Source organism: Platichthys flesus, chromosome 1 (genome assembly GCF_949316205.1).
Source record: "Platichthys flesus chromosome 1, fPlaFle2.1, whole genome shotgun sequence".
NCBI classification, from domain to species: domain Eukaryota; kingdom Metazoa; phylum Chordata; class Actinopteri; order Pleuronectiformes; family Pleuronectidae; genus Platichthys; species Platichthys flesus.
The window spans coordinates 13163679-13190262 of NC_084945.1; the positions used below are offsets into that span (position 1 = coordinate 13163679).

The 26584-nt window shown below is 40.8% G+C and overlaps 1 protein-coding gene across 5 annotated transcripts in view; it reads left to right on the plus strand.

The window, feature by feature from the left end:
* Positions 1-22903, plus strand: part of tcf12 (transcription factor 12) — a 68512-nt gene extending 45609 nt beyond the window's left edge. For 2 of the 5 annotated variants that reach the window (XM_062385353.1, XM_062385377.1), the window contains 12 exons: positions 5240-5339; positions 5852-5991; positions 6261-6402; positions 6561-6631; positions 9453-9597; positions 13517-13590; positions 16039-16224; positions 18691-18805; positions 18904-19069; positions 19458-19687; positions 19820-19973; positions 20402-22903. In XM_062385353.1, the coding sequence (XP_062241337.1) occupies positions 5240-5339; positions 5852-5991; positions 6261-6402; positions 6561-6631; positions 9453-9597; positions 13517-13590; positions 16039-16224; positions 18691-18805; positions 18904-19069; positions 19458-19687; positions 19820-19962 (1512 nt within the window). In that variant the 3' untranslated portion in view covers positions 19963-19973; positions 20402-22903. Of the gene's footprint in view, positions 1-320; positions 609-5239; positions 5340-5851; positions 5992-6260; positions 6403-6560; positions 6632-9452; positions 9598-13516; positions 13591-16038; positions 16225-18690; positions 18806-18903; positions 19070-19457; positions 19688-19819; positions 19974-20401 lie in introns of those variants that run through there. The other 3 variants (XM_062385369.1, XM_062385385.1, XM_062385360.1) reach the window with 3 other exon arrangements.
* Positions 22904-26584: the final 3681 nt, after the last annotated feature.

Genomic DNA, 26584 nt, shown 5'->3' on the forward strand with positions numbered 1-26584 from the left:
GGATTAGAAGGTTGAAGGGAACAGGCCTCACTGTGCTCACTTATGCATTCATTTGGCCGTCTTTGAATCACACATATTAATGAAATCCTGCTTAGAATGAAATTATTTTAGTTCCAGTTTGTTGGGTTTCCCATGCAGAAAATCTGCATGTTTTTTTTTGCCCGGAATTAAACATTTTTTTTCTCTCTCTCTCTGTCTAAATCCGCTCACACATTTGTTTTCCGTCCCACCCACTTGCCTTTATCTTTTTCATACCCACCTCCCCTCCCTTCCCCCTCGTCCTTTTCCTCTGTGCCTCAGCACTTAGAGGCTTAAGAGAGGGATGTACCACGCGAGCCACTCCCTTCTGACAGCCTCCCCTTCCCACAGTGTGGAATGGTAGACTCCTGCTTTGCATAAGTTTCCTGTGAGTGGGCTGTGTGTGTGGAGGCCAGTACTGAAAGAATTATTACTCCCTTTTGAACCATTTGGATGTATGTCTAGAGAGGAAGCCAGTGTGCTGCTGTAGTGTTACCTCTATTGCTTATAAATAAGCTACAATGTATTGCGCCTACCCTGTCCCTGGAATGGGCAGTAACTCTTTAATGTATTACTACAACGGAAAATCGGTGAGTAGTCTCTTTGGGAATGTGTGTGTTTTGGACTTAGTGTATGAGTATATGAGTGTATGAGTGTATGAGTGTGTATGTGTGTGTGTGTGTATGTGTGTGTTTGTTAGAGAGAGATATAGAGAGAGAGACTGTTGGTGTCTGCTTGTCAATCTGACTGTCCTTATTCTATCCATTTAAAATGAAAGCACTGTGTTCCCAATGTCTGTGCGAGTGTATGTGTGTATGTGTGTGTGTGTGTGTGTGTGTGTGTGTGTGTCAGAGTCAGAGTGTGGATGCATGTACCCAAGGCTCCCCTTACGGCTTTTCCATTACATCAGTTAAAGCTGCAGTTCCAGTCTCTTTACTGTGTTATAAACTTATTTAAGCATGCTTCTATATTCTTTTTTGTACCACAGCTAAACAAGTTATCACTCTGGGCTACACTCCAAAAGAAGTTATGACATTTAGAAGAAAAAAAAGTTCTCTCACACTCAGAATCAAACTGTGCAGAATGAAAAAGTTGTTTGCAGCCTTGAATTTATTTTCACTGGCTGGTTGCTTCAGCTCCGAGACTGGGTTGAAATAATAACAAGTGGGAGTCTGGGAATGATTAAGGCAAAGAGGCAGCCTGTTGAGGTTAGACTTTCCTGTTTGCAGATTGAGCTCCAAGCACCAATGTTGCTCTTATTCCATCTGTTTTGTATCATTTTGGCCTTCTTGACGCCACAGGGAGCCTAATGTGATTTCTGTACTTCTCTGTAATGACCTCTTTGATTTCTGTTACTCTGAAAATGTTTTCCGTGTGTGCACGTTTATTTTCGGGGTAAATACATGCATCTTTTCCGGTAAGTCTGTGCATGCGTGTCTTTCCTGCACTTGGACTTGAAGGCGCTGAGTTGACACTGTTGTTTTGAGTAGAGTTAGTGGTCGTGCTTGTGCTGCAGGAAGTTTTAAGAAGGTGATCAGTCTGCTTTTTTTTTTTAAAGTTTTTGTAAAAAACAATTCTGAGGGATGATGAATCTGCTCAAGGACATGGTCTCACAGTAGTGAGATAAGCTCTCTCGTGCATTTCAGTAATCCTGAAGTAATGATCCTGTCATAAGCAAATTAGACTGGCAGATTTCCACCTGTCATTGCATGTGCTATTACATAAAGGGCATTTGCAACTAACGGAACAATAAAGACGTTAGGTTTTTAATGATGTTCTACTGAAAAGGTCATCTTACTCAAGCTTGTGTTTCAACCTTCCTTATGAGCCATTACAGCATTTCCTCTTTGTTCGCTCTGCACAAAAGACAACTTTGATCTTTTTCATAAGTATTAACAGGCTTGTGCTACAGTTGGTGACGGGGAGAAAATTGATAGCATGTGGAACAAATAGGCAAAATGTATGATCAAAAACACTTGTTAAATAACCGGCATCACATTTCTGCAAGGGGAAAATAAATGTGGCACTCATTCTTTACATTAACTTGATCCACATTAATTTGTTGTAAGGCAGAGTCGCACAGCAAACTCACCATCTGGAGCACTGGGAGAATTCACAGTGGGCCGTTGGCTTGTGAGCTGGTGGCACAGAACTGATCTTTCTTCCGTTGCCTATAAGGGAAAAATAATCAAAATGAAGCGAGAGACCTGCAGCGCCGCCACAACAAGTGGAATGTCATCAGATTTTTATCTAAAATAATAAAGACACCAGAGACCCCACATGTGTTCATTTAGATGTGACATTCCTGCTTTTGTTGTTATTGTTTTCGCAGGGCAACAGGTTATATCACGCTTACATTACAGAAGCTAATCCCTACATCTCCTTAATGTTCACATATGTTGCACATTCGTTCAAGCATGAGCGCTTGACTACATATGCAACACAGTCAGGTCTGGGGTGAGGGTGAGAGGGTGTGTGTCGGTGTGTGGAACTATCATAGTGTCTATACAATATGTATAAGACACATATGTTGTGAGGAGATCATGAGGTTGCATTGATGCCAAAACGACATTTTTGTGGCTTTAGCAACTGGAAGGTATTCTGCTGTGTTGTTACTCTATTTTTAGAGAAGCAGACGCCCAGAAGGCTGCTCTTCTGTCACTATGTGCACTTGGAAAAGCAAATATATTAAATTACTTGTTTTTCTTACATAACAAACTTAAGTCATGCATTCATTTACTTTTTGATGCAGATACAACATTAGATGCTTTGACCTGAATGTTGTGGGATGTGTCACTGGTGTTTATGGAAGATTGCAGATAGCTAGATATCTATTTTCTTCTGTTACATTTAGAATTGTATTTAGCTGTGGTTATTTGTTGTGTTGCTACATATGTAACACATTAATTTGTTTCTTTGTGAGAGGATTTATTTGTTCCTTGAGAGTAAATAAATGTTTACAATTACATTTTTTTTACATTTATATAACTTATTCAGTATTTATTATTATTATTATTATTAATTGTATAATGTTTCATCTGTCTTTTTTGCAAACTAAACCAGAAAAGTGTGTTAGACTTAGACTTGAAACAAAATGCCCCAGAGATATGGTTCGATTCCAAGTAATGACATACAGCTCAGAAACAGGACAGCCCATTAAGGGTGCGTTTGAACTTCTCTCTTTGAGCTTCTTGGCTAATAGCCTGATGTGTGTTTTTTACCCAAGTTTATATTTTTTTTATATTTCCCCTTCCCTTCCTGTTATTGCCCTCAGTACTGGTTGACAGATTTTTGTTTTGACATGTGATATTTGGCGTGGCACAAACTTCAAAGGTGGGGGTACCGCAAGGCTGTGAGACACTGTGTGACAAGGTGTGCAGGATATAGTGTCAGTGAAGTCGGATTAAGTCAGGATACAGGATTGAGCCAATAACTCAATACAGTGTATTTTATTTGAAGCAACGTATTATCACAAAAATATAACGTTTTTTCTTTTAAGAGTTAAAAGTTCAACTTGTTCGTCTTACTGTCTTTTGTTATTAGATTTAAATATTTCTATTGTCGTGTATTTGATGGGAGTGCAAACATTACCAGTAGTGAAATGTTGTATCTCAGAGCCAACCCAAGTTTAAAAAGTATTACCATAAATATAGTATAGTTGGCAGAAAAATGTTACGGTGGCAGTAATTACTTTTAAAAAGCTATATGTCCATTGCTGAGGAGGAATGTAATCTGCTAATGTAGTATTTTTCTTCACAGATGTAGCTTAATATTACATTGGTGCAGATTTATAGTTGTGTATTTGTTTTTCCTTTATAAACCATGACCGCTGCAGCTCAAACAGCCTATGTAGGTCTGTGTTGCTGTGCTGAACCGTGTGAGTGACGGCTTTTAATTAATGGTCTTGTAAAAGGAAGCCCTCTCCTCCATAGGCTGGCGGAATGAGGCACCCAGTGTTTGAGATGGTTTATTAATGTCTTGACTGGTTAGCCCAGGGTAAAAAGGACAATTAGCATTATCCGCTACCATATGCTGCCCATTGAGCGTCTGACAGAGGCGGAGGACAAAAGCCTGGGCTCCCGTGTGGGAGGCTAACCTGAGATCTCCATGGATCTCCTATCAGCCCTGGTCACATGTGTAAGCCAGAGGACCCAGGAGAGCTCCACCTCTCCCAGAGCACTTTAATTACACACCCAGACAACAGCACACTGGAGTCCTACTCACTCAGCAGAGCCAACAGGCCCGAGTCCCCCTTAAGCTGCGGTCCACACAGATATAATGAGCGAGTGATTGGACGGAATTTATAAACCTTGGTTGTGATGCCTTTTTTCCACCAGCGCTGTGTCATAAAACAACTTAAACAAGTAAACAACCCTTGTAGCTGCAATCCCACCTGCAGGCATTAGTAGAGGAGTGAGCTGGGCCAACAGCTGAGTGTGATGTTAGGACGCTGGAGGAGGTATGGGCTCGGACTGGAAACGTGCAGGTGGAACCTTGCTGGCACGTCTGCCTCTGATTAGTGTTACACTACGGCGGGGTCATCGAGTCTTGCCTCTCCACTCCGACTCACTCCCTCACCCTCTCTCTCCCTCCATCTGGAGTGGATGAAGTCAGTCACCACATCACTGGTGTTTGGCTTCCACTGTCTTTGATCCTCCCACCTAGCTTGGCACACACACACACACACACACACATATACACACACACACACACACATACACCCACACAAACACACACACACACACTGTACAACAGCGTGCCCATTATGCCTCCCCTTTCCCTCTACCACCAGCTTGCAGGCCCAAAATATAAAGAAAGTAAAGCAGGCTGTTTTTGAAACACTTATTTGATTTCCGCCTCTTTGGAAATTCTGTAATTTGCCGGGCATTTAGTCTACGCATGTAAGCGTGTATCATTATCTTTCCATTAGAGGCTGAGTTGATCTGAAATGCAAATACCCCTGATAATCCACTCCTCCCTTCATGAGCTTGACTGCTTGCTAGTCATTAAAGAGTAGAGGAGTGTGTGTTTGTGTGTTTGTGGGTGTTTGTGTGTTCAGAGCCACATCTTCAGTACATGTGTTGTTCAGTACATGTGTTCTTACTTACTCTGTGAGATAACGTACAACCTTATGTAGAAAAGCTACGCCTCTTTACTCCACACTTGGAGATATATCCCACAATGCTTTACAGCTTGTTGATACTTATTTTTCTCCCGGCAGGTGTACGCACCATCTCCAACTTCAGAAGACTACAACAGAGATTCACCGTCTTATTCTTCTCCTAAACCCTCCGGCAGTATGTTTGCAAGCACTTTCTTTGGTAAGTTTAAAAGACAAAGACCTATCTGATGTTGCACTTGAACAGAATTTAACATGATGTCTTTATTTTGAATGTCATCTTACACCATGCACCTTTCAAAATTCCAAAAATATTGGACCGAAATACTTTCAATTCCAATATTTGGATGTTGCAGGACTCTGTTGTTGTGACAGTATTCAGTAATATTTAGTCTGTAGTCAGTCTTTTTTTCAGTGTGACTGACTCACACATCTAGACGGAAGAGCAGCGTTCTTTGTTGGTTTCAGCTTTGTGTTATGTCAGCTGTGTTCAGGAGGAGGTTCATGTTTCATTCCCATGAGTAAAAAAAAATTGAAATTAAGTAGGCCTTGGATGACCCCCCCCCCCCTCCCCTCCTGGAAAGTTATAAGGGTATAGTTGAAGGTGAGCCTCTCTCCGGCTCTAGGTCACAACTAAGTTATGAATACTGGCCGTCAATTCCATGAATTTTATAATAAAAAGATTTATCATTAAATTTTTATTATTCTTTTTAGATGGTACCCACAGTTCATCTGACCCGTGGAACTCGTCCAATGGGATCAGCCAGTCTGGTTATGGGGGAATGCTCGCAGGATCTTCATCTCACATGCCACAGTCAGGAAACTTCACCAGCCTGCACTCACATGACCGTTTGGTAAGCAGCACCGCTCGGCACGTGATAAATAAGCTTATATGTGATCAACGATTGCTACAAGCCTGTTTTGCAGTCACACTTACAAAAGGTATCCGATGAGTGCTGTTCAGCACATGGCGCTTGTAAATCATTTTTCAGTCTTGCAGCCCCCCAGCAGAACTCCATTAGTGGGAATGTGTGTCTTAAGTTGTTTTCTGGTTATTAGCATACATACAAAAGCACATTTTTGACCCAAATCTGTGCTTTTCTGTTCTTTTTTAATCTTCCAGAATTACCCCACACACTCAGTCTCTCCAGAAATCAACTCCAGTCTTCCTCCCATGTCCAGCTTCCATCGGAGCAACACCAGCACTTCGCCATTCGTCAACCCAGCGCACACCGCATCCGTCAACACAGCCGATGGGGTCATGGGTGAGTTCTCCTGTTAACAGTTCTGCTACCTGCTCTCCTCCAGTCGCTGAACGTGCATTCTGTAAAGGTAGCAAGTCAAGCGGTCGAACAGCTGCTTTGTGGTTACTCTTCATTTGTCTAAGTTTTCTGTTACAGTGTCTCTGTCTGTGTTTTCTTAGCTGCTGCAAATCGAGGGAACGCCACTGGAAGCTCACAGACTGGAGACGCACTGGGAAAGGCTTTAGCCTCTGTGAGTCAAAACTCCCTGATCTAACAGCATTTGGATTTTAAACAACTATGGTTCTTTCTTTTAATCTGAAAATGAATATTTTTTGTGTTGCATCAACGTGGCCACACTTTCAACCACCACAGAAGTCTCTTTTCATCCTCTCAAGTTTGACATCCAACCTCAACACACCCATATACTGAAACCAAAAACAGAATAATGGTGCGTCTCAGCCTCTAAAGAAGGTGACCTTAATAATCACGCCAAGAATTAACTGCTCTGCTAAATGCTGATTAAAAAAGCCCAGAGGAGTTGTTTGGAGTTGTTTTTTGGCCTAAGCCTGGATAATTGTGGGCTTAAACTAAGAGCATTCAAGAAAGAGAATTGTACATGAAAAATACCTCTAAACCAATGGATTACTTTGCAAAACCATCCACGGGTATCTGTTGCATCCTGTAAGGTATCATAACAGGTGTTTGTCCCTCTGTAGGTTCATTACAGAAGGAAACTGATCACATAGCACATCAACTGATTATAAATTATAACAAATTACGGTTGGATTCTGTCTTCTGTATGGAAGGGTCCTATGAAGCTCTATTTTGGTAGATACAGTGGAGAACATGGGGGAGAAGGGGGAGTTGTTTCTGGACCAAATTGAATTGTTACAGTATAAAATGAACTTGAACATAATGGGTTATTTCTTATCTTCTTTAAGTCTTATTCTTCACTGCTCCTCATACTGACCAACTGGAAAAAAGTGTGTCGACACAACAGACACAATATGTGCATTAATATACTGACATTAGACGTATGAAGCAACAGTTTAATTTCACACATCCTGGCCACAGCTGGACGTTTTAGGGGGGGAATATTCCTCACTGGTGCGAATCCAAAGTATGAGATTTGGGGTTTGGTAATAACAAATTAAGTCCTTTATATTTGCAGACTCAGTTCTATTAGCATGACAAAGCTTGAGTGAAATGGACACGGTTGGACTGTGGATGGGGGGGAGGGTGTTTAGAGCAGGGGGCACAGGGGAGTTTATAACTGCTGTGGCTCGTCTCCACGGGCCGCACATTGTGGCGCTTTTGTTCTCCGCCCTTATAAATTGGCCGTGGTTATTGGCGCGGTGCCGCCTGTGGGAGCGTAACTGATGACGAGGCGGAGCTTCATTTATTCCAGTAAAATGAGCCATGTTTCACTTTGAATGCAAACGTCAGTGGCCAGTGGGGGAGAAGAATAGAAAGTCATATATTGTCGGGTCAGAAGTCACAGTTATAAGGGGCTTTCCTTTGAGAAAGTACAAAATATTTGTTTTGAGGCTCATCGGTCTCCGGCCAAGTGGTGACCACATTAATAATCCCTCTTAGTTTATGATTGAATTGCGTGTGTGAGAGTGACGATGCTCAGCAGAGAGAAACACTTCGATTTTAGAAAAAGCATAAATAGTCACATCCTCCCTTTAGGCATGGGCCGCTCTCTCCTCCTCCTCCCCACGTCCACGAAACATTTATCCTGATTCTCCAAGTTGATTGAAAAACTAAAGCCCAGAGATCAAGATTGAATGAGGAGATTATTAATAATGAGTGGGTTCTGTCATCCCCACACAAGTCAAATGGTTTCCTGCTAGCTCAATTTGATTTTAACTTGGAGGAGAAATCTCTGTGGATCTGCCCGGGTTTTTTCTTCGCTAATTAGTCAGGATCCACACATAATACCCGGAGTTCTCTGAGACACGTTCCATTATGGCGCAATATCCTCTTATTAAAGAGGGTGGGGAATCAGGGATGTGTTTGTGCTTTAATCCAGCATTTGTTTAAACAAATGAAATCCCAGTAGAAGTTCTGAAGATGTAATCTCCTCGTTCCCTTGTGATTGACATGTCATCCTTAAACTCAGTGACCTCAGTGTAACCTAGCAGAGGATGCACCAACACAATAACATTGCTGTGATTATCACAGCAGTACAACTGAAGTAAATTTGACTCTGTTTGTTGGGTCATGCAGAAAAAAGGGACTGGATCGATAAGGAGTAGATGAGTAAACAACGTTGAAATACTGCTAGATTTTGATCTATGGCTCACCATAGAATCTAGTGCAGGCTGACACGCAGCCCATGAGATATTCTGCTGTTGGCTTAACAGGGTTTCCAGGTTGGCCGTCTGCACTTCCTTAAACCACAGTGGAATAATAACTGTCACTCGAAGAGGGACTGAGCTTGTGTGCAAGTGAAAAACAAACTGCCTCTATAAACCTGCAAGTTTTTTTATGGGTTTCTTTATGAGTTAAACAGTGACCTTTCAGCCCGGGGTCATGTTCAGACTGCCAGATTTAATTCAACCAATTGTGCTCTGACAATTATTCAAATTAATTAAATATTTCGAATGACTGCAAAGGTGTCCAGATTAAAATCGGCTAGATATGGATTTTAATTTGGATAATAACCAAATTGCACAGACTTATATATATGTATGAATCCCCTAAATATCGCTAATCAGGGTCCATAAATTAAACCCTGAGAAAGCAATGAAAATGAAAAAACTGCAGTGTAATCTCGCAATGTAAAAGAAAGAGATACACAAAAATCCTGGATATGCTCCTCTGTCCACATCCATTGCAAAATGGAATGGTTTGGCCCATGTCCCATCCCCCCACCAAGATTTGTGGAAATCGGTTCTGTAGTTTTGTGTAATCCTGCAGACAAATCAACTGACCAACAAATAAACCAACCAACCTACGAACAGGGGTGGAAACATAACCTCCTTGGTGGAAGTAAAAGCAAACTGCGACCTGTGATGTTTTATTACTTACTAACTCTCTATCTTTCTTTCTGTCTGTTTCCACAGATTTACTCACCTGACCACACTAGCAGTAGTTTCCCCTCCAACCCGTCAACACCAGTGGGTTCTCCTTCACCTCTGACAGCCACAGCAGGAGCTGCCTCAGCTGGCAGCGTGGGGACTGCCTCCGGCACCCCCTCTGGACGGCCAGGTACACTGCCACTCCTTCGATTTTAATATCATACACACCTCGTGTACACTTAAATGCCTGCTGTAGGATAAAAAATATCCATCTTTGAAACTGCTTTGTAAAGCCAGTGACAGACACACGTCACATTGCTAGAATTAAGCCTTGTTCTGGAAGAGTCGAGCTAATTAGGAGGCCTTCATGAATATTACTGAAATTCATTTAATTACTTTATCTACATGCTGCATTAGTCGGAATAAAGCCCAAGCAGAATGAAGTGGGAAAACTTTCCCCAAAACTTAATTTAATACCCCTTTTTAGCTTTAGAGCAGGTGTAATCATTTGGTACTCATCCTCATGCTTTATCTATTGCTGGGCAGTTAATGCCATTTTTACATTAATCCATTCTAAAAGACAGCTTAGTTCATTCTGGGATGAGGCTGCACATTCGTGGAAACAACAGTTATGAGTAAGTATTTCAGATCATACCAAGACAACATTTATTAAATGGGTTTCTCATGAGTTACATCAAACATTAATCTCAAGGCCAACAAAGAGAAGTGGTTCTTTGTACCATATTTAGCTAGCAGCTGCTTCCTATCTGCAATGTCTGACCACACAAAGATATGTGACTTTCCCTAAAGGAAAATAATAATAAATCAGCTTTGCAAACTTGTTCTGATTTTAACAAACCACTTTCACCTTAAAGCACCATGACTCGCCGATCCAGTGTCTACAACATTAGCTTTGATGTCCCTCATGTTGACTTCTGGTGAAATCACTTACTAGTTTTGTTTCTCAGCTTTTTTTTTAGAGGGGGCTTTGTTCATGTTCTTAAACTCACATCTAGTGTGAAGACAAGTTTTGCCTTAGATTTTATTTTAAACTGTTTGAAATATACCATCCCCTGAAATGAAAGTGTAAATTTACAAAAAGAGTGGGGCTCTGGTTTTTAGGGTGCGCAGGGATTTGAAAATCTTGTAATGAAAGCGTTTAAACATTTTTCATATTTTCCTCTTTAGTAAAACTATTATCCATATTGTTAGGATTCATAACAGTGGCTCATGGCACCCGTCCTACTTGGACTAATACACATAACATATTTTTTACATAATCCTATTTTTCCACACATGTGCTTCGTAGTTTATGCTTTTATATCAGGTTGCTTTTTGAGGACAGGCAGACTTACCTCTCTGACCCCCTGTCTCTTCTAACCTACACAGCTATACAACTAAAGGAGGTTCCTGTTTGTAATATACTGTGTTATTTAGTACATAAAAAAAAACAAGAGACATGTGTCTTTGAGGAATTTGCATTTTCTGATGTGGTGACAGAGACGTGGAGAGAGTAATGGAAAGTAAATGAGTCGAGACAGTAAGGGAAATCCCGGTGTGTTGCTTTAGTGGACAGTTGTGTCATGTGTGGTAATGGAGTGGCGGCAGCTGTCTCTATGTGTGCCCCCTTCATCCTCAGCTGTTGCCCTGCCCCATGGACAGCTGTTCCCTCCAACACACACTGAGACACACACACGCACAAACACACACACAGGCTGCAAAAGGCCTTGTTTATGAGACAGTGGGTGAAGGAGGGTGGCTGTGACTCAGCTGATGAGGAGGTCTATGAGGGCCCCGCACAGGGAGATCTCCCTCTTGACCTCTTTACAGTACAGCACACCTCACAGCATAACAATGGCCAGTGTAGACTTTTTACAATGTAATGTTAAAATACCTGGAAATACATGCTATAACTATTGGAAGTTGTTATGATAAGAAAATGTAATGCAGTGTCAGTTTTTATTAATGGCGGTCATTTTATATGGAATAAATCAACAGCAGCAACCGAAAATAAATACATGTGGAATTGTGGGGGAAATGGATATTGTATCACTAGCTGTGCTTCTGGGTTCACAACTTTAAAACTGGCACAAAATTTGGCTCGCTGTTGACGTGAGCCACCAAATTCATTCATCATTAGGATTACACCAATGTACAGCACATTACTCACGACTGGTTTGTTCAATTAGCTCTCTCCGGTGCACGTGGGGACTGAAGCCCCAGGCAAATTTTTCACGGCTGCAAGCCAGGAGAGACTCATGTGGAGTATCTGTCTCATTCACCTGGGAGAAGGCTGAGGAAGAGAGACTTTTTCATTTCCTCTCCCAAAGTCACTTGTAATGGTCTTTTAATTGAAGTCTGCTTTCTCCAAGGCCGAGTGGGTGAGGAAACATGGAAGCTCCAATACGGAAGGTTTAGTGAGAAATTTCACTGGAATGAATAAATGGAAATTATGGTTTTACAGTTTGATCTCAGCGGAGGTGTGATTTTATGTTTGTTAATTAGTTGTGTTGTACTCGGTTGCTTTCCCTCTAACGTGGTAGTCGGGTTTTTAAAGACATGTTGCACACGATGGTTTTGTGTGTTTGATATAAACACAGAGAACTTTGACCAACGTGGGGAAATTAGTGTTAAAATATTGCATCAGTCTCCTCACAGAAGAGACTCAGAATGCCACTCTGCACTTTTTTTTGTTGCTTTTAGATAACTTTTAATTAAGAGTGAATCAAATTTGTTCCCACTCAGCATTCCCCAGCTCTCTCTGCTGTAAATGACTCAGCCTGTTCTGCATTTTTTACTGGCTTGCCTTTAGAAGAAGTTGAGAACAGTACAGAGTGGGATTTACACTAAATGATAGATACCCAAAACAAAGTCTCCATCTGTAGTTTGTGCTACAGTGGACTCCATTCACCAGGATGTAGGCTGGGCTTGGCATCTTTTCACCAATAATGGACACCAGAAGAGCTCTGAGTGCTGCGAGCTGGAAAGGCCCACGGACATCCTATCCTGTAAATAACCCTGAAAGGTTAATTTTTTGTCAAATTCCATTAAGATTATTTGATTTTGTAATGCTTTGCCTCCTCTTGCACGCGGCAGGCAGATTAGTTGGAAGATTTCGCTTCAGAAAGAGGAAAGAAAGAAATGTTGCACTGCAGCTGGAAATGTGATCAGCAGATGTGGATTCCTTTTCCTTTGCTCTAATTGACACCAGATCAAATTAGCTTAATTCGCCTCCCTGCACTGGCCTGCAGATTAACTTTTTCTGGCTCACGTAAATGTATTATATCCAGTGTGAACTTCTTCCAGATAAAGGTAAATTGTAATCCCTCGGATCTTAAATTTCTCTATTTAGATTATGTTACTAAATTGCATGATTTTTCGTGTGGAATGAAAATAGGGAATCTGCCAAAGTAGATTTGGCCTCATGAGAAAAATTGGTACAAATGAAGCAGTGATACTCCCAATGCAAATCCTGTCAAATACACACTGAGACACAGAGTGTGTAGCTACCATACCACCATTCAAATAAGTGTCGGACGAAAAACTAATGAGGAACATGACTCAACAATACCAGCCGACTGAATCCAGATGTTTCGCATATTTCCTTCATCAAAAATCCCTGATCGAGGCCATGTGTCGAAACGCTGTTCAAACACTGCATTTTCCATCACCATGTGTTTATATCAACTTTAAGTTTCCACAAAGGAGTGTGAAGGAAAACTAGTGTCAGATTAGTCAGTGGTCACATTGTTCTCCAGGCTCTCATAGCAATGCTTATTTATGTGCAGATGCAGCGTACATCTGCCAAGTGTGGAAGTGGGTGGTAAATGAACAAACTCTCCGCTGGCTCGTGTTTTCAGGATGCAGTCCAGCCATCAGGAAGTGATGCATTTGAGTCCAGAAAGATAAAAATATCTCATGTAGAACAAAAAGAAACCAGAAAATCAGGATGTCAGTGTGTGACGGCTGCATGTTATTGTGTGTGTCAGTTAGCAGTATATCGGTGCACCCAGTGAGGAAGGATACAGCTATCAGCCATGATGATGTGTAACGGAATAAGGGGATTTCCAAACCTTGACCTCTGCTACATCTCTTTTGTTTCTCCCTAGGTAACCACCAGTGGCCCCGTGCTAGCGGACAGACCCCCTCCTCTCCGAATTATGAGAACTCCCTTCACTCATTGGTAAGATCGCTGTCCTCTGTATTAGTGAGCCCACGTTATGATGGATGCTCACTTTGGATCGGTTACTCATGAAGGACCCGGCTAGCATTTCAGCAAGATTCCTGTCTGACAAATGTTTTGCTGGGGGAAGGGGGGGTAGATGAATAACCAAACTGAACAATACCTGTCTCTTGGGGCTTGCCATCTGTCCTCTGCTCTGAGCGCCAGGGTGGGGATGACAGTTGGGGGGTTGGGTTTTGTTGAGGGGGCTGGTGTGGGGGTGACAGCTGTTTGCTGAACCACATCTCCAGGATTCCTCTGCTACCACGTGGCCAGAGCCACAGATCACCTTTCATGTAACCTGCTACCTGATGCATGTCATGTATTTACATCCCCTGCTTAGAGTATTTAATTATGGAGCTCACATAACAAAAACATTTAGTAGTAAACTAGAAAAAATAGACCATAGTCTTAACCAGTGTTAATTGTGGTGTTAAAACTATTTTATCGTTTACATATTGTCCAGTTTTGTTTTGAACCCACAGACATGTCTGCCATTTTCAAAAGCTGCTCGGTGTTAGTAACTCTGCTGCCCTGCTGCACGTCCTCGGAGCTGTAAGCTTTGGTGATTCCTACAAATCAATAAAGGGAGGATGCAGAGAGATACTGCTGCAAAATCCACATATTACTCACATTTATTGTTAAATCCAAAAGCTGTTAATAATATTGCACATGACTTTATAAGGCCACAGTCCAGGTGCAGTCTTATCTCATAGTTCCCTTCATTCAGCTGACAGCTTGTGAAGAGGACACTGAACATGAACCACGTAGACGTTTCCTCACACTCTGATACAAGCTTTGTTTTGTTTCTTCATGGCCACTATAAATAAGTCAAGGTGACGATTAAAGTGAATAGTGTTGATAACCTGGAAATGATCTGCTGATGATAGCGACGTGAAATCAACTGCCGTTCACGTGCCTTATGACACGTATGAAGTTAATTCAGCAGCACAATCAGCCATGTTATGTCACTATGTGTCACTATTGAAAACAGATGATTTTTGTGTTGAGGAGGAAACAACAGACCTGCACTAAATCGCAGTAGCTTCTCACAGTGTCCGATTCATTCCACTTTTCAGTGGCGAAGTGAGATGACGTCAGTGGCCACCTGACGTCATCTCACAGGCTGTTGACAACCTGTTGGCCATAATGGAAATAATATGCAACTCCATGACTAATGGAATTAAATAGTATTCCAATATTCTAGAGTCATTTAGCTATAGTGGTTTAAAATGACTTATATTACTTTTTTAATGTTGTCAGGATTTTTTGGGGGGCGTGTACTGTAGAAAAAGCAAGGATCACAGTTAGGTAGTTGAGTCAGAACTATTTGGGACATTAGAAAGTCTTGGTAGTTCTAGGAAAGTGATGCACAACTGTCAAGCCAGTCAACAATTTGATTACAGACAAAATAACTGACCTTGTTAGTGGTTTGGGCCAATGACACTAATTCATGTTAGATTATACTTCTGTATTATGAAAAGTAGCCACAAATCTTTCTTGTAAAGTGGTCAACTGCTTCATATTATTTATTGGAAAGCATGGCTTGATTTTAGAGATATAACCACGAGAGTTGCAGTATATTTATGTCGTAAGGTGACTCGGACAATGGAGAACGCAGGAATTACATTTATTCCAAAAGAGAAATAACAAAACACAACGCTTTGAAGCCAGTTGTGTAAATAAACGTTACGCACGATAGTGAATGAAAAGTTGAGGGATGTGACCTGTAATGTTTAATGTTTTAAAATCTCCATAGAGTGAATGGTCTGATACAGAATGCTTGCTTCTTGTCTGCGTCTTTACAAAAACAATCTTTCCACAGTGTGTTTCTCGTATTTATAGATTCTGATCTTTTCTCATAATCCTCTCTCATTCTTATTTGACTTTGCCAGAAAAACCGAGTTCATCAGCAGTTGCATGAGCATCTCCATGATGCCATGTCTTTCTTAAAGGATGTCTGTGAGGTACTCTTCAGATAGAGCCTTTAATCACTACATGTTTCATACATCTTTGCGTTCCTCATTTTGCTCGAGCTGCAGTCCGTAACCCTCACAGTGAAATGCAGTTTCATTTTATTTTTTTATTTGTTGCCATATTGTCATGTTATGTTGTGTTTTAAGCTTCTCCAGCTTGAAGTAATCATCTTAGGTGCAGTTCAATTCTAAATAATTGTTGAAGCACCTCAATTGGCTGTAGCGCATCAAGCTGGAATGGCTCTGTTGATTTTGCATTTGAATTGCCTTCTTTATCTTATGTTTCAGTTTTTTGTTGTTTCCAAGTCCACACCACACAATCAGTGTTTTCAATTTTAGTCCTAATGTGCTTATACTAAGCTGCTCTGTCCTTCTTTTCCTCTCTTCTCCCTCTCCCTAACCCTGCGCCCCTCAATCCCTCCGGTCCCTCCAGTCTCGAATGGAGGACCGTCTGGACAGATTGGATGATGCAATCCTAGTTCTGAGGAACCATGCAGTGGGCTCCACTACCAGTCTGCCCAGCGACATACACAGTCTGCTGGGACAGGCGCAAAATGGGCCAATAGCAGGCATTGGAGCTAACTTCCCCGCCTCTGCATTGGTTCGGACAGCAGCGATGGTATGAGAATCAAAGTTTTCTGTGTTTAGAGTGTTGCATGAGGCAAGAGAGAAAACTAATTTTTTTATTGGTATTTTTGTGACTCATGAACAAATGAAGCCTCACCCACCTGTTAAAAACAGATTTCCCAGCATGAGTACAAACTACACATTTTTCCCACACATGAACAGTCGAATATATCCTGACATATTTTCCATAAGTGTAATAGCTTGCCGAAGGCTCACCCTCCTCTCAAGAGCGGCTGTATACACAAGGGTGGAAGAGAAATGTGAAAAACAGGCGAAATGGAGTGAACTTGGGTTTTGGTGTAAGAAGTGTTTGTGTGTTGCACTCTTTTTAGAGTCAAAGTCAAAGCCTTCGGAGACTCAGGGGAGAGCAGGACTCAGTATGAATCAGAATGTGTTCACTCATCCTCCATCTGAGGTATTTCACTTTAAAAAGCCAAGAGATTTGAAGACATCTGCATTGGATATTAAAACGTTACGGCTCGTCCAACAGTAATCTGGAGATGTTTGAAAATAATATAGGTCACATACAGTAATACAAAAAGAAACAATGCTCATTCTATTTTAATGGGTAGATGATCAGATCACTTTTACTGGAAAGTGACTGGTATCAAATGATTGAAGGAATTATTTTATTTGTTTTACTTTTAAAAGGTCCAACTATGCAATTATTGGCATTATCAATTAAGTGCTTAGTTTGCAAAATTTCCAAATATTAAATGCTCATTCAATTTTTTTTACGATTTTGATATTGTCAAATTGCTTGTTTGTTATCAGAAGAGCAGTAATTCTTCACAGTCAAGAAGCTGAAGCTAAAGAATGTTTGTTTTTTTGCTTTTAAGGAGAATTAGATAATCACTCAACACACACAAGATAATCCCTTCTGATGCTCAGCCATAAGTTGTTTTTAAATAATAAAAAAATATTTAATTCATTTCAACTGTCATTTGCGCTTTTCGTGATCAATACAAGTGAACTGTATTGTGTTCCCTCTTCTTATCAGGATTTGCACTTCCTCTCTCTGGTCCAGTGTTGCCAGTATGAATGTATTAGAAAAGCCTCTGAAGTCTCAGTTTGTTGGAGTTCCGTGTGTTTTCTGTCTCTGCTTGTTTGGACATTGATGCTGAAGCTGCTGGATCTTTTAGAGAAGCTTGGTTTGTCCCTGAACAAGAATTTGTCTGTGGTTGTCAGAAGAGCTCAGTCTGATGTATTTGTTAAGGAGAGCTGGGCTGTGGCAGTGATGTTGACCGACTGAGACTGTGAGATAGAACATACTGTGTCTGCACTAACACAGGACTTCCTGTGTGGAGAGAGGTCCCGTCAGTCGGGACTGACCAGCACAGCCCAAGGCTTTTTACTCCCACTGACACTCCACCCTCTACGCCTTCCTCCCTTTCTCATTGCTTCTTATTAACAACTGAGGAGATCTGAATCGTTGGAAACGTGTGTCTGAACCCGCTGCCTCCACCCAAATAGAGCTCCTCAGCTGTATGCTAATCAGGCCCAGCCATGAAAATGGCAGCGTTCTTTTCTTGCCAGAGCCCCAGTTTTCCCTCCTCCTTTACCAGACAAAGAGTTGTTTGGACACCTGTTGAGAGCACAGCAAAGATTAGCGTAGCGCTGAGGAAGGGGAGGGGCTGGGGGCTGGTGGGGTTAACAGAGGCCAACAGTGACTGGGGATCACATTCCACAAGAAATGGGGAAGATTCCCTCCACCCTCTGTGAGGATTCCCCGCCTCTCCCTGGTTTCCCAGAGAGGGAATCAAATAGCTGGAGAACATGTGGTAAACCTCGGGAAGTAGAAGGGTATAACATGGTGGAAGCTGACCAGTTTTATGTTGTGATTGTGGATGAAATAAAAAAGGAAATGGTCGGACTGAGTGAGATGAGCTTGAGGATTTTTCTCATTGGAGACATGAGAAACAGACATGTCCTCTGTTGTGATCCCAGTGACTGAGAACATCACAACATTGAAGTATAATGTAACATAAAAGGGAACGTTTTCCATAATGTTTAATAAAGTATATTTTCTTTGAAACTACTGTTACATGGGTCTTTTATTTGCTTTTATTTTCATGTTTTCCACTTATGGTTATTCATGGGACAGCTTTCTACTTTGAAACAAATCACTAAAGCACCCCCAAGTGTTGAAGAGGATAGATTGGTATGACTCAGTAGACCCTGCACTTTTCATATGAAGAGATACAGACTGCAAAGAGCATCCAATCTGAATGTTATCCACATTTCAAAAGCCATTAGTTGTTATTTAATGTTGAAAGTTAATCCTTGACCTATGTGGATGGACCATGACGCTGACGATGGCAATGCCATGATTATTTTTTTGTGTTTAGAACAAGTGGATCTTTTACTTTTGGCTGTTCTCTCCGCTCTTGACTATTTTGTGCCCCATCTCCCTTTTGTGTCTTCTTCCTGTCACATGTCCTTCCTGTCTGTGTTACAGCAGGGTGGTGCCCACGCTGACGATGCTGCCAGCCTGAACAACAGCCATGGAGGCCTGCCCAGTGCCGGCTCCACGTCCAGCGCAGAACTCAACCACCAGTTGGAAACATTCAGAGGTCTGGTGCAACCCTGCAGACTTACTGTGTCCCACACATAAGATTATATAGACACTGATGAGTTTATTTCTTTATGTCTATGTTTACATTGTCCTCAGCAGGTCTTGCTTCAGCCCTGGCTGGCCAGCTGCCCAGCGGCCTGGAGCTGAAGATGGAGAAACAGGACAAGGACGACATGAACGACGGCCTCTCCGCAGACGACAAGTCGGATGACGAGAGCGATAGAAGAGATATGAATACCCCCCGATCATGCACACGCTCGAGGTACGAGCATGTCGAGATGCAAAAACTAAATATTTTTTACAGTCAAACAGTTACAAATTATCTAATGTTTGGTTTGGTGTCAGAAAATTATTATTTGAAATGAAACCTTGAGGATTGATCCTGCAATTTTATTTTCAGTCAACAAGTCACTGTGATGTTTTCTAAAGCAGTCACACTTCAGAAAGTGGTGATAAAGCCTGGGCAGGAGAGTGTCAAGCTAATTTATCTTTCTTGATGGTCTTTACTAATATTCCACTTACAGTCAGAGGCAGAGAGGTGAAGACTTCTATGTTCGTTACTCTCAATCTACAGTATATCTATAGTTTGTTTTGTGCATTTAGTTATAAACTAGATGTGCCATTCAGCTGGATTTCTCCTCTTCCCACAGTATCAATGAAGATGAGGGGCTGAATCCGGAGCAGAAGGCTGAACGTGAGCGTGAGAGGAGGATGGCTAACAACGCCCGTGAACGGCTGAGGGTGCGAGACATCAACGGGGCCTTCAAGGAGCTGGGGCGCATGTGCCAACTGCACCTGAAGAGCGAGAAGCCCCAAACTAAACTGCTCATCCTCCATCAGGCTGTGGCTGTCATACTCAGCTTGGAGCAGCAAGTCAGGGGTCAGTGTACAGCTAGCACACGCTTTGTCACAGCTTCAAACGCTGATCCTTCAACAACTCTTCATGTTCTTGCATGTGGTAGTTTGTGTGTCACATCCTCAAAGTTTGAATCCTGTCCCCATAAACTTACAGAGCGGAATCTGAACCCCAAAGCAGCCTGCCTTAAGAGAAGGGAGGAGGAGAAGGTGAGTGGGGGCTCCAGTGACTCCCATCAAGGCCACATAGGAGGTCATCCAGGCCTGAGTGACGCATCCAACCCAATGGGCCACCTCTGAGTATCAGACAGGTAACTCTCACTTCCTGCAACTCACCATTACTTTCAGTATTAATTCACCTGGCGACTGTTCATTCATTAATTGATTAATCTGAGAATCTTAGGCAAAGTTAGTATCTTCTATTGTGTTTTCTGAAACCTCATTTTATTTTTTATATTTTTATCTTTTTAAATGTGGTTTTAATTCATTTGCAGACCTCATTGAACTGTAAAGTAATTTTATTAAATCCTTTTATTTGTTTTGTTTGTTTGTTTATTTTCCCCTGATTCCACAGTAGCCACAACTAAACAGATTGTTGAACGATTAATAATTTAGTTGCTGATTATGTCGGACAGTATTGGTAGCATATTGATAAAATATTGATGATATTTATGAATGTAGTTAGTGTGATTATTGACGATCACCTCTCATTAGTGTATTTCTCGTCTCCTCTCTCCAGATCAAAGTGATCCACATCATTTCTGTCCCGTCTGGAGTCGGTGACCTTGCTTCCCAGCGACAGACGGGACTCACAGAGTTTGTGACACCAATTGGAGGAGATAGACCACTTGAAGCAAAACCACAAGACTTAACAGAATCCAGTCCTAAAAGACAGAGAAAGAACCAAGCTTCCAGCTCCCTGTGACCAGTTTCCATTCGCAAAAAATTCTCCCCACAAAGAAAAATCATCAGCACATATCACTGTCTGCAAGAAGTGTGTTGCTTCTGAACAATCAGAGACTCGCAATCTCCTCAAACCGTGTGTGGAAATTGCCTCGTGCCTAAACTGAATTGACGAATGCATTGTAACAGCAATTGTTTTTTGTTTGTCTGTTTCTTTTTTTTCTATTTATTGTGTTATTGAGCTATAAAGTGTGTGTCTAAAGGGAAAGTTAAGTACATCAAAGAAGTTTGCAGCTTTTCAGTCTATAGCTTGCCAGTGTCACCATGAAAACGGAGCACTCCACCCTGCCTGATCTTTGGCGAGTCCGGGTTGAATGAGGGGAAAATATTTGGGCACTTATGAGATTGACATTAATTTATTGGCCGGTTTAGAGTGATGACTAAAAATTATTATTAGCTTTTAGAACTGAGAGACTAAAGCGCCCCCATTCAAAAAAAAAAGGAAAGAGACTATATTATTTATATTTATATTTTGTTCGCTCTGCCACCGAAACTACCCTGTTTATTTCTGCATAGGTTAGATGGCTTTCTGTGCTACTGACCAGTAGAGTAATAGGCCCGACTGCATTAGCATTAACAATATTGTAGGGCCCAGACAATTGGCAAACTCTAGTTTGACTAAAAGCTCAGATAAGTCTGTCTCTTTTCCTCTGTAGTGAACAGTGAAAATACAGAACATCAGCATTCCCTGCATATTGTTAGTGTCTTAACTAAAGGACAAGTGGACTTCACCGCCCTTCAGCTTCCGTTGCCATATAGTGTTAAATGTAAACAGTGACATATTTCCTCTGATTCACATCTTTGTTTAGCCTCCTGACAGTTACACGCTCCTGACGTCAGCACAAAAGCTTTTGTTTTTTGTTTTTTACATTTTTTCCGCCACTAGCTATAGAAAGATTGCTTATTGAAGAAGTGATTACGAATTTAAACAAATGAAAAAACGACGACCACACTTTATCCTGGCCTGATGAAGATAGATCCACTTTTTCAGTTATCTTTTCTGTTAATATCGCAAGACATACAATTTTAAAAGCAGTTAAAGTTTGTTATACTTGTTTGTGTTTTAACCGGTCCTTTCTTGAGGCTTCCAGCTTTATAATACAGAGAAAACATCTAAGTTATTTTTCAGTGTTTTGATCCAAGCCGTGATATACTCGATACAGTAAACCAGACTCGACACTTCATATGCTTTTGATAAATATCATAGTGTAGCATAATATTGAACAAAAACAGTTATCAGGATTTTTTTTTATGTTTCAAGACATTTCTCATGGCTTTCTTTAGTTTTTTCCTATGAGTGTGCATGCTTTTTAGTTTCTTCTTTTATTAAGTCTTTGGTCTTAAGACTTGCTTTATATTCCATTTATTTCTTTGTATATTGTCTCCTATCATTATCATTATCTACATCTTAAACAAGGCTGCCACATTCAGAATAAGTATTCTGCACAAATAAGGGACTTAAATTAGAAAAGATGCCACAACAAGAGTTTACATGACATGTCTACCGTTTAACAAATGTTTTGTTTTTGTAAAACAAACCTAAGACGTTCTTTTTTGTATATCATCAGACTGAATATGGCCTTTTTCTTCATTTCAGTATTCAAAAGCTTGTATTCATGTTGGCAGACGTTCATTGAGGGTATAATGTTCGTCACTTCCTGCTCTCTTTCCTTCATTTTTTTTTTTATTTCCTGTCCTTCATTTCTTTGCTTCTGTCTGCCAAGTTAGACTTTGCTGTATTCCCAGATGCTTTCCCTTGTATAATATATAAAAAATGAAATCAAAAAATGAAAAAAAAAAAACATTTGGCTTATTTTTCACTGTAGTTAGTCTTTTATACAATAATACTGTAAGAATATTTCTTGAATTCTAAATATTACTCTTTCTAGATTTTTGAAAGCAAAAGTTTTGAGTAAAAAGTTTCTTACTTTATTTTACTATATTAGATAGTAAAATGTACAGTTATTTACCATAACCTGTCCATTATTATGAGAAAAATTAAAATAGCATCTCGAGAGCATGAAATTAATTGTTGCTCATAGTCTTGAACTTAAAAAGGCTTCGTACGAGATCCAGATTCCTAAAAGTGCGACTTGCATCTAATTCTTCAGTCTCGTTAAAGATTCGAATGATAAAAGAAATGTTCTTGTGTCAAATGAAAAGGTATTGTCGATGCACATTCAAAACAAAACTGAAAATTTGAATTTTATGTCTTTTTCAACAGAAAAACAATGTATATAACATTTATGTTGCAATAAATGTGCCATCTTTTTTTAAACTCAGTTGTATGTGCATTTATTTCTCTCACTGAGCAAACATGTATGTTTCTGTCATCTATTCTCCATATGTTAAAGATCTCCTCGCCACGCCATAAAGTTTTATTTTATGAAAAGAAACAGGAAGGATGAAGCAGGGTGTGCTCAGAAAGGCGGGGGTGGACTTAGCACTTCATATTATTTTTTTGTTTTATTTTTTAAAGATATTTCTCTGTGGATTTAGGCCAAATAAGTGTTTCATAGTTTGTGACTCATTTTTGAAAATAATGCCAGTGGACCATTGTAGTCTGTATGAAAAGTACTATGAATATATATGTTTCTATTTTTAATAAAGTGTGGTAGCAGTGTGCTGTACATGCTCCTTTGTTGTTCATATTCATATCCATGCAGGATGAAGACAAATATCTGTATGAAAGCCATTCCAGCAAAAGGCAAAGAATATGAATATTTATCAACAGTAGAAATCAATAGATATTTAGGGACTAGTTGATTTTTTACTTTTCAGTTCGATTTTATTCACATTTTTATACTCGCAGCCGTAAACTGCCTGACTGAATCTGCTAATCAATCCCAAGAGTGTTTTGAGAATGCTGCTCTGAACCTGCAGGACTGTGGTGCTGTAAATCTCAGCCTCTTGTACATCTGCACGAAAATTACGCTGCCGCAGATGCAAGCTTGAGATCGCTCATCACATCCTGAGGGGTCTGATCCCAGTTCAGTTTTCTGTCAGAGGGGACACTCGGAGGAAAACTGCTGACTGCTGTTCTGTCTGTGGTGAGCACAGTGAAGCAGCGTAAATCACGACTGTCATCTCTCAAAAAGAAACAGAGGAGATGTGAGTGTGTCGGGCCAATGGTGACGGTGGTGGGTGTGCATGTGTTCTGTAGGAGTGAGACCACCAAGTCTGAAGGCTGACTTCCTGTCATGGCTGCTGGGCCAACTGACAGAAAGTCTTTGGCTCGCGTCCTTGAAGCGCGACCAAGAAGCTTCCTGCTCCTTCTGCTCCGAACAGTTAGATCATCCACTTCTCTGCCACCAGACATGCTTCATGTTTTCTGTCCTCTCTGTTGTTTCAATTTCTAATCACAGCTTAAAGATCAACACTCAAACTATAGTGTAGTAAAACAGTAAAATCACATCAACCATAGAGTATATATTTATAAGAGAGTGTAATAAAGTGATAAATAATTACGATAGGCATACTCCCATGGTGGATGTCCTCAGACCACAGAGTTACAATCATTGTTAACAAACTATAGCATTTACAAGACCAACTCAGGACATTGATAATTTAGGAATTAAAGGATAGGTTCACATTGTTCAGGTTGGTTTGAAAACAAAGATCACATGTGCCACAATGTGCATTGAAGTCATCATTGATCTCTTGAAAGTGATGGGAAGCCCTATTCTGCATAACGTACATGTGCGTTCTGCTGGAGCCAATAGGAGGCTTCATAAGTCAGACAACTCCTTCAGACAAAACAAGTAGTTATACATTCACAGACTGAACAGTTAAGGTCTTGTTGAGCTGTGAATTTCATAATAGAAAGACTGAGCTGAAATAGTATCTTCACATGACCGCAGTGTTGGATCTTGGATTTGGAATCTGGGGCCACAAATGGGCCACAATTTACACAGAGGGGCCGATGACATGACCGACGTCCATGCACGAGTCCTGATTCAGTAAGATGCACATTTAAGTCACTCCTTGTTAACTGTTCACTCCTTGTTAACTGTTTACTCTACAGCTTTGAGCAAAGCCACACATCATTGAATATATATCAAAAATTGTTCCTTGCTCAAGAACAGTGTTTTTTTTAAATAGCTTAGAAAATAAAAATTCTTAATTTATTGTTAGTCATGTTTGCAAGTGACCATTTTTTAAAGACAAACAGGACAGGGGCACTTTAGGGCCAATCTGATTTCAGATGGGGCCAGAGCCCCCTGGCCCTGCCCCTGGATCCGCCCCTGCTGCTAAGACCATGAGGGAAGGGGCCATGTGTTCACCACATTGTTTTCAGTGGTGACTTTTGCCTCCCACTAAGGTTCAGTGACTGATTTTTTTCCATTACGTTGTTTTTAAGAGAATCACAACAATGGAAAAATAATAAATGCAGCAAACTCAATATGAACATGTCAGCTCGGTTCCCTGTGACCTTTCTTGCTGTTTGACCAGAATAAGAGCGAGCAGCGTACTGGTCATGCCCAGAGGTCCCAGCTGTGGCACGTCTGCAGAGAACAGAGCTCTCATTGTGTGCTGCTGTAACTCAACACAGTGGCACAGAGCTCGGATTAAAGGATGTGGTGCCGCACGGCCTCTCTGCGGACACAAATATAAACAGAGGGCCGCGACAAAGGCCAATGACCTGCAGGGCCTTCATTTTGCTGCAGTTCAATACAGCAATATTGGTATGATCATTTCTTTACAGTGCTGCTTTTCAGGAACTCCAAAATCATTAGAAAAGCTGTATCATTCAAAGCATTCTTTCTGAAGTTGGAGATACTTATACGGAAAATTATACTGAGTGTAAAGTATGATAGGATTGGGAAATATTAAAACTGTGTGCCTGTAATGTTTATAAAGGAAAACTGCCTTTGTGTTAATGTGGTATTTATTGTAGATGTGATTTTTCATTCAGCTCTTTTTCATGGAAATTAATTATTAGAAACCTCTTTGGGACAGCTTTTCAAAATCAAGAAAACGAAAAAAATAAATACTTCCTCCTGTTTTTTATTGTTGCTGTACTGGACTCTCACCATTTACCTGAGCACCCCAGGTCTATCTGTTGTGATGGTTTACTGTTATGGTGTGTGTCCGTGTGTGTGTGTTTGCGTGTGTGTGCGTGTTTGTGTGTGTGTGTGTGTGTGTGTAGCAGCCCCACCCGCAGCACAGCTTCTCATTAACTGACCTCACTCAGGTCACCTACTAACCACTAGATGACGCTCTCGCTTTTAAAGACATGCAGCTGCATTTAGGCATTTATGCAAAGTGCAAATAATTAATGTTACATCCTGCATGAGGCGAGCAAACTCATGTATAAAAGCCCCTTGGGAATTAAATAATTCATAAAAACATTAGTTTGCACAAGACATTAACATGAAATCAAGAGGTTAAAGTGTGCTACTTGTTTTTTCATTCTCCCAAATATTTTAATAATTCAAAATATTCTTGTTTTCCAATTTTTTTAACAACCAAATAGCATTATGAACCTGTTGGGCCTGCTTCTTCTGAACGCAAACTTTCCATTACTGTCTCAGTCTGTCTGTAGTTTAATATGTAGTTTATATAGTTCAAATAACATAAAAAGGTAATAAACATAAAGTGAGTATCAGATCCCACATACAGCCTGTGTCCTGCAACCTGTACAGACTCTGCTGGGCTGAACCGAGCCGTGCCAATGTTTATCTATTGATTTGTTATTTTAATACTTTTGTCTACTCTTTATAAGTGAAGTATTGATGTAACATCACTTTATGGCAGTTCAATAGAGCCATATACACGATCCACACAGGAGTTAGTACATCTATATAAGTTAAGCTATATAAAAGTAATATTTATTGTGTGAAGTGTCTCTGATCCAGGACCCGCCGACTGGTTTGGGGTTGGTTTGGGGTTTGTTTGGGTGGGCGGGATGGTTTGGTGCGCTTGATTCAGGAGGCGGAGCGGCCCGGAGGGTCGGACG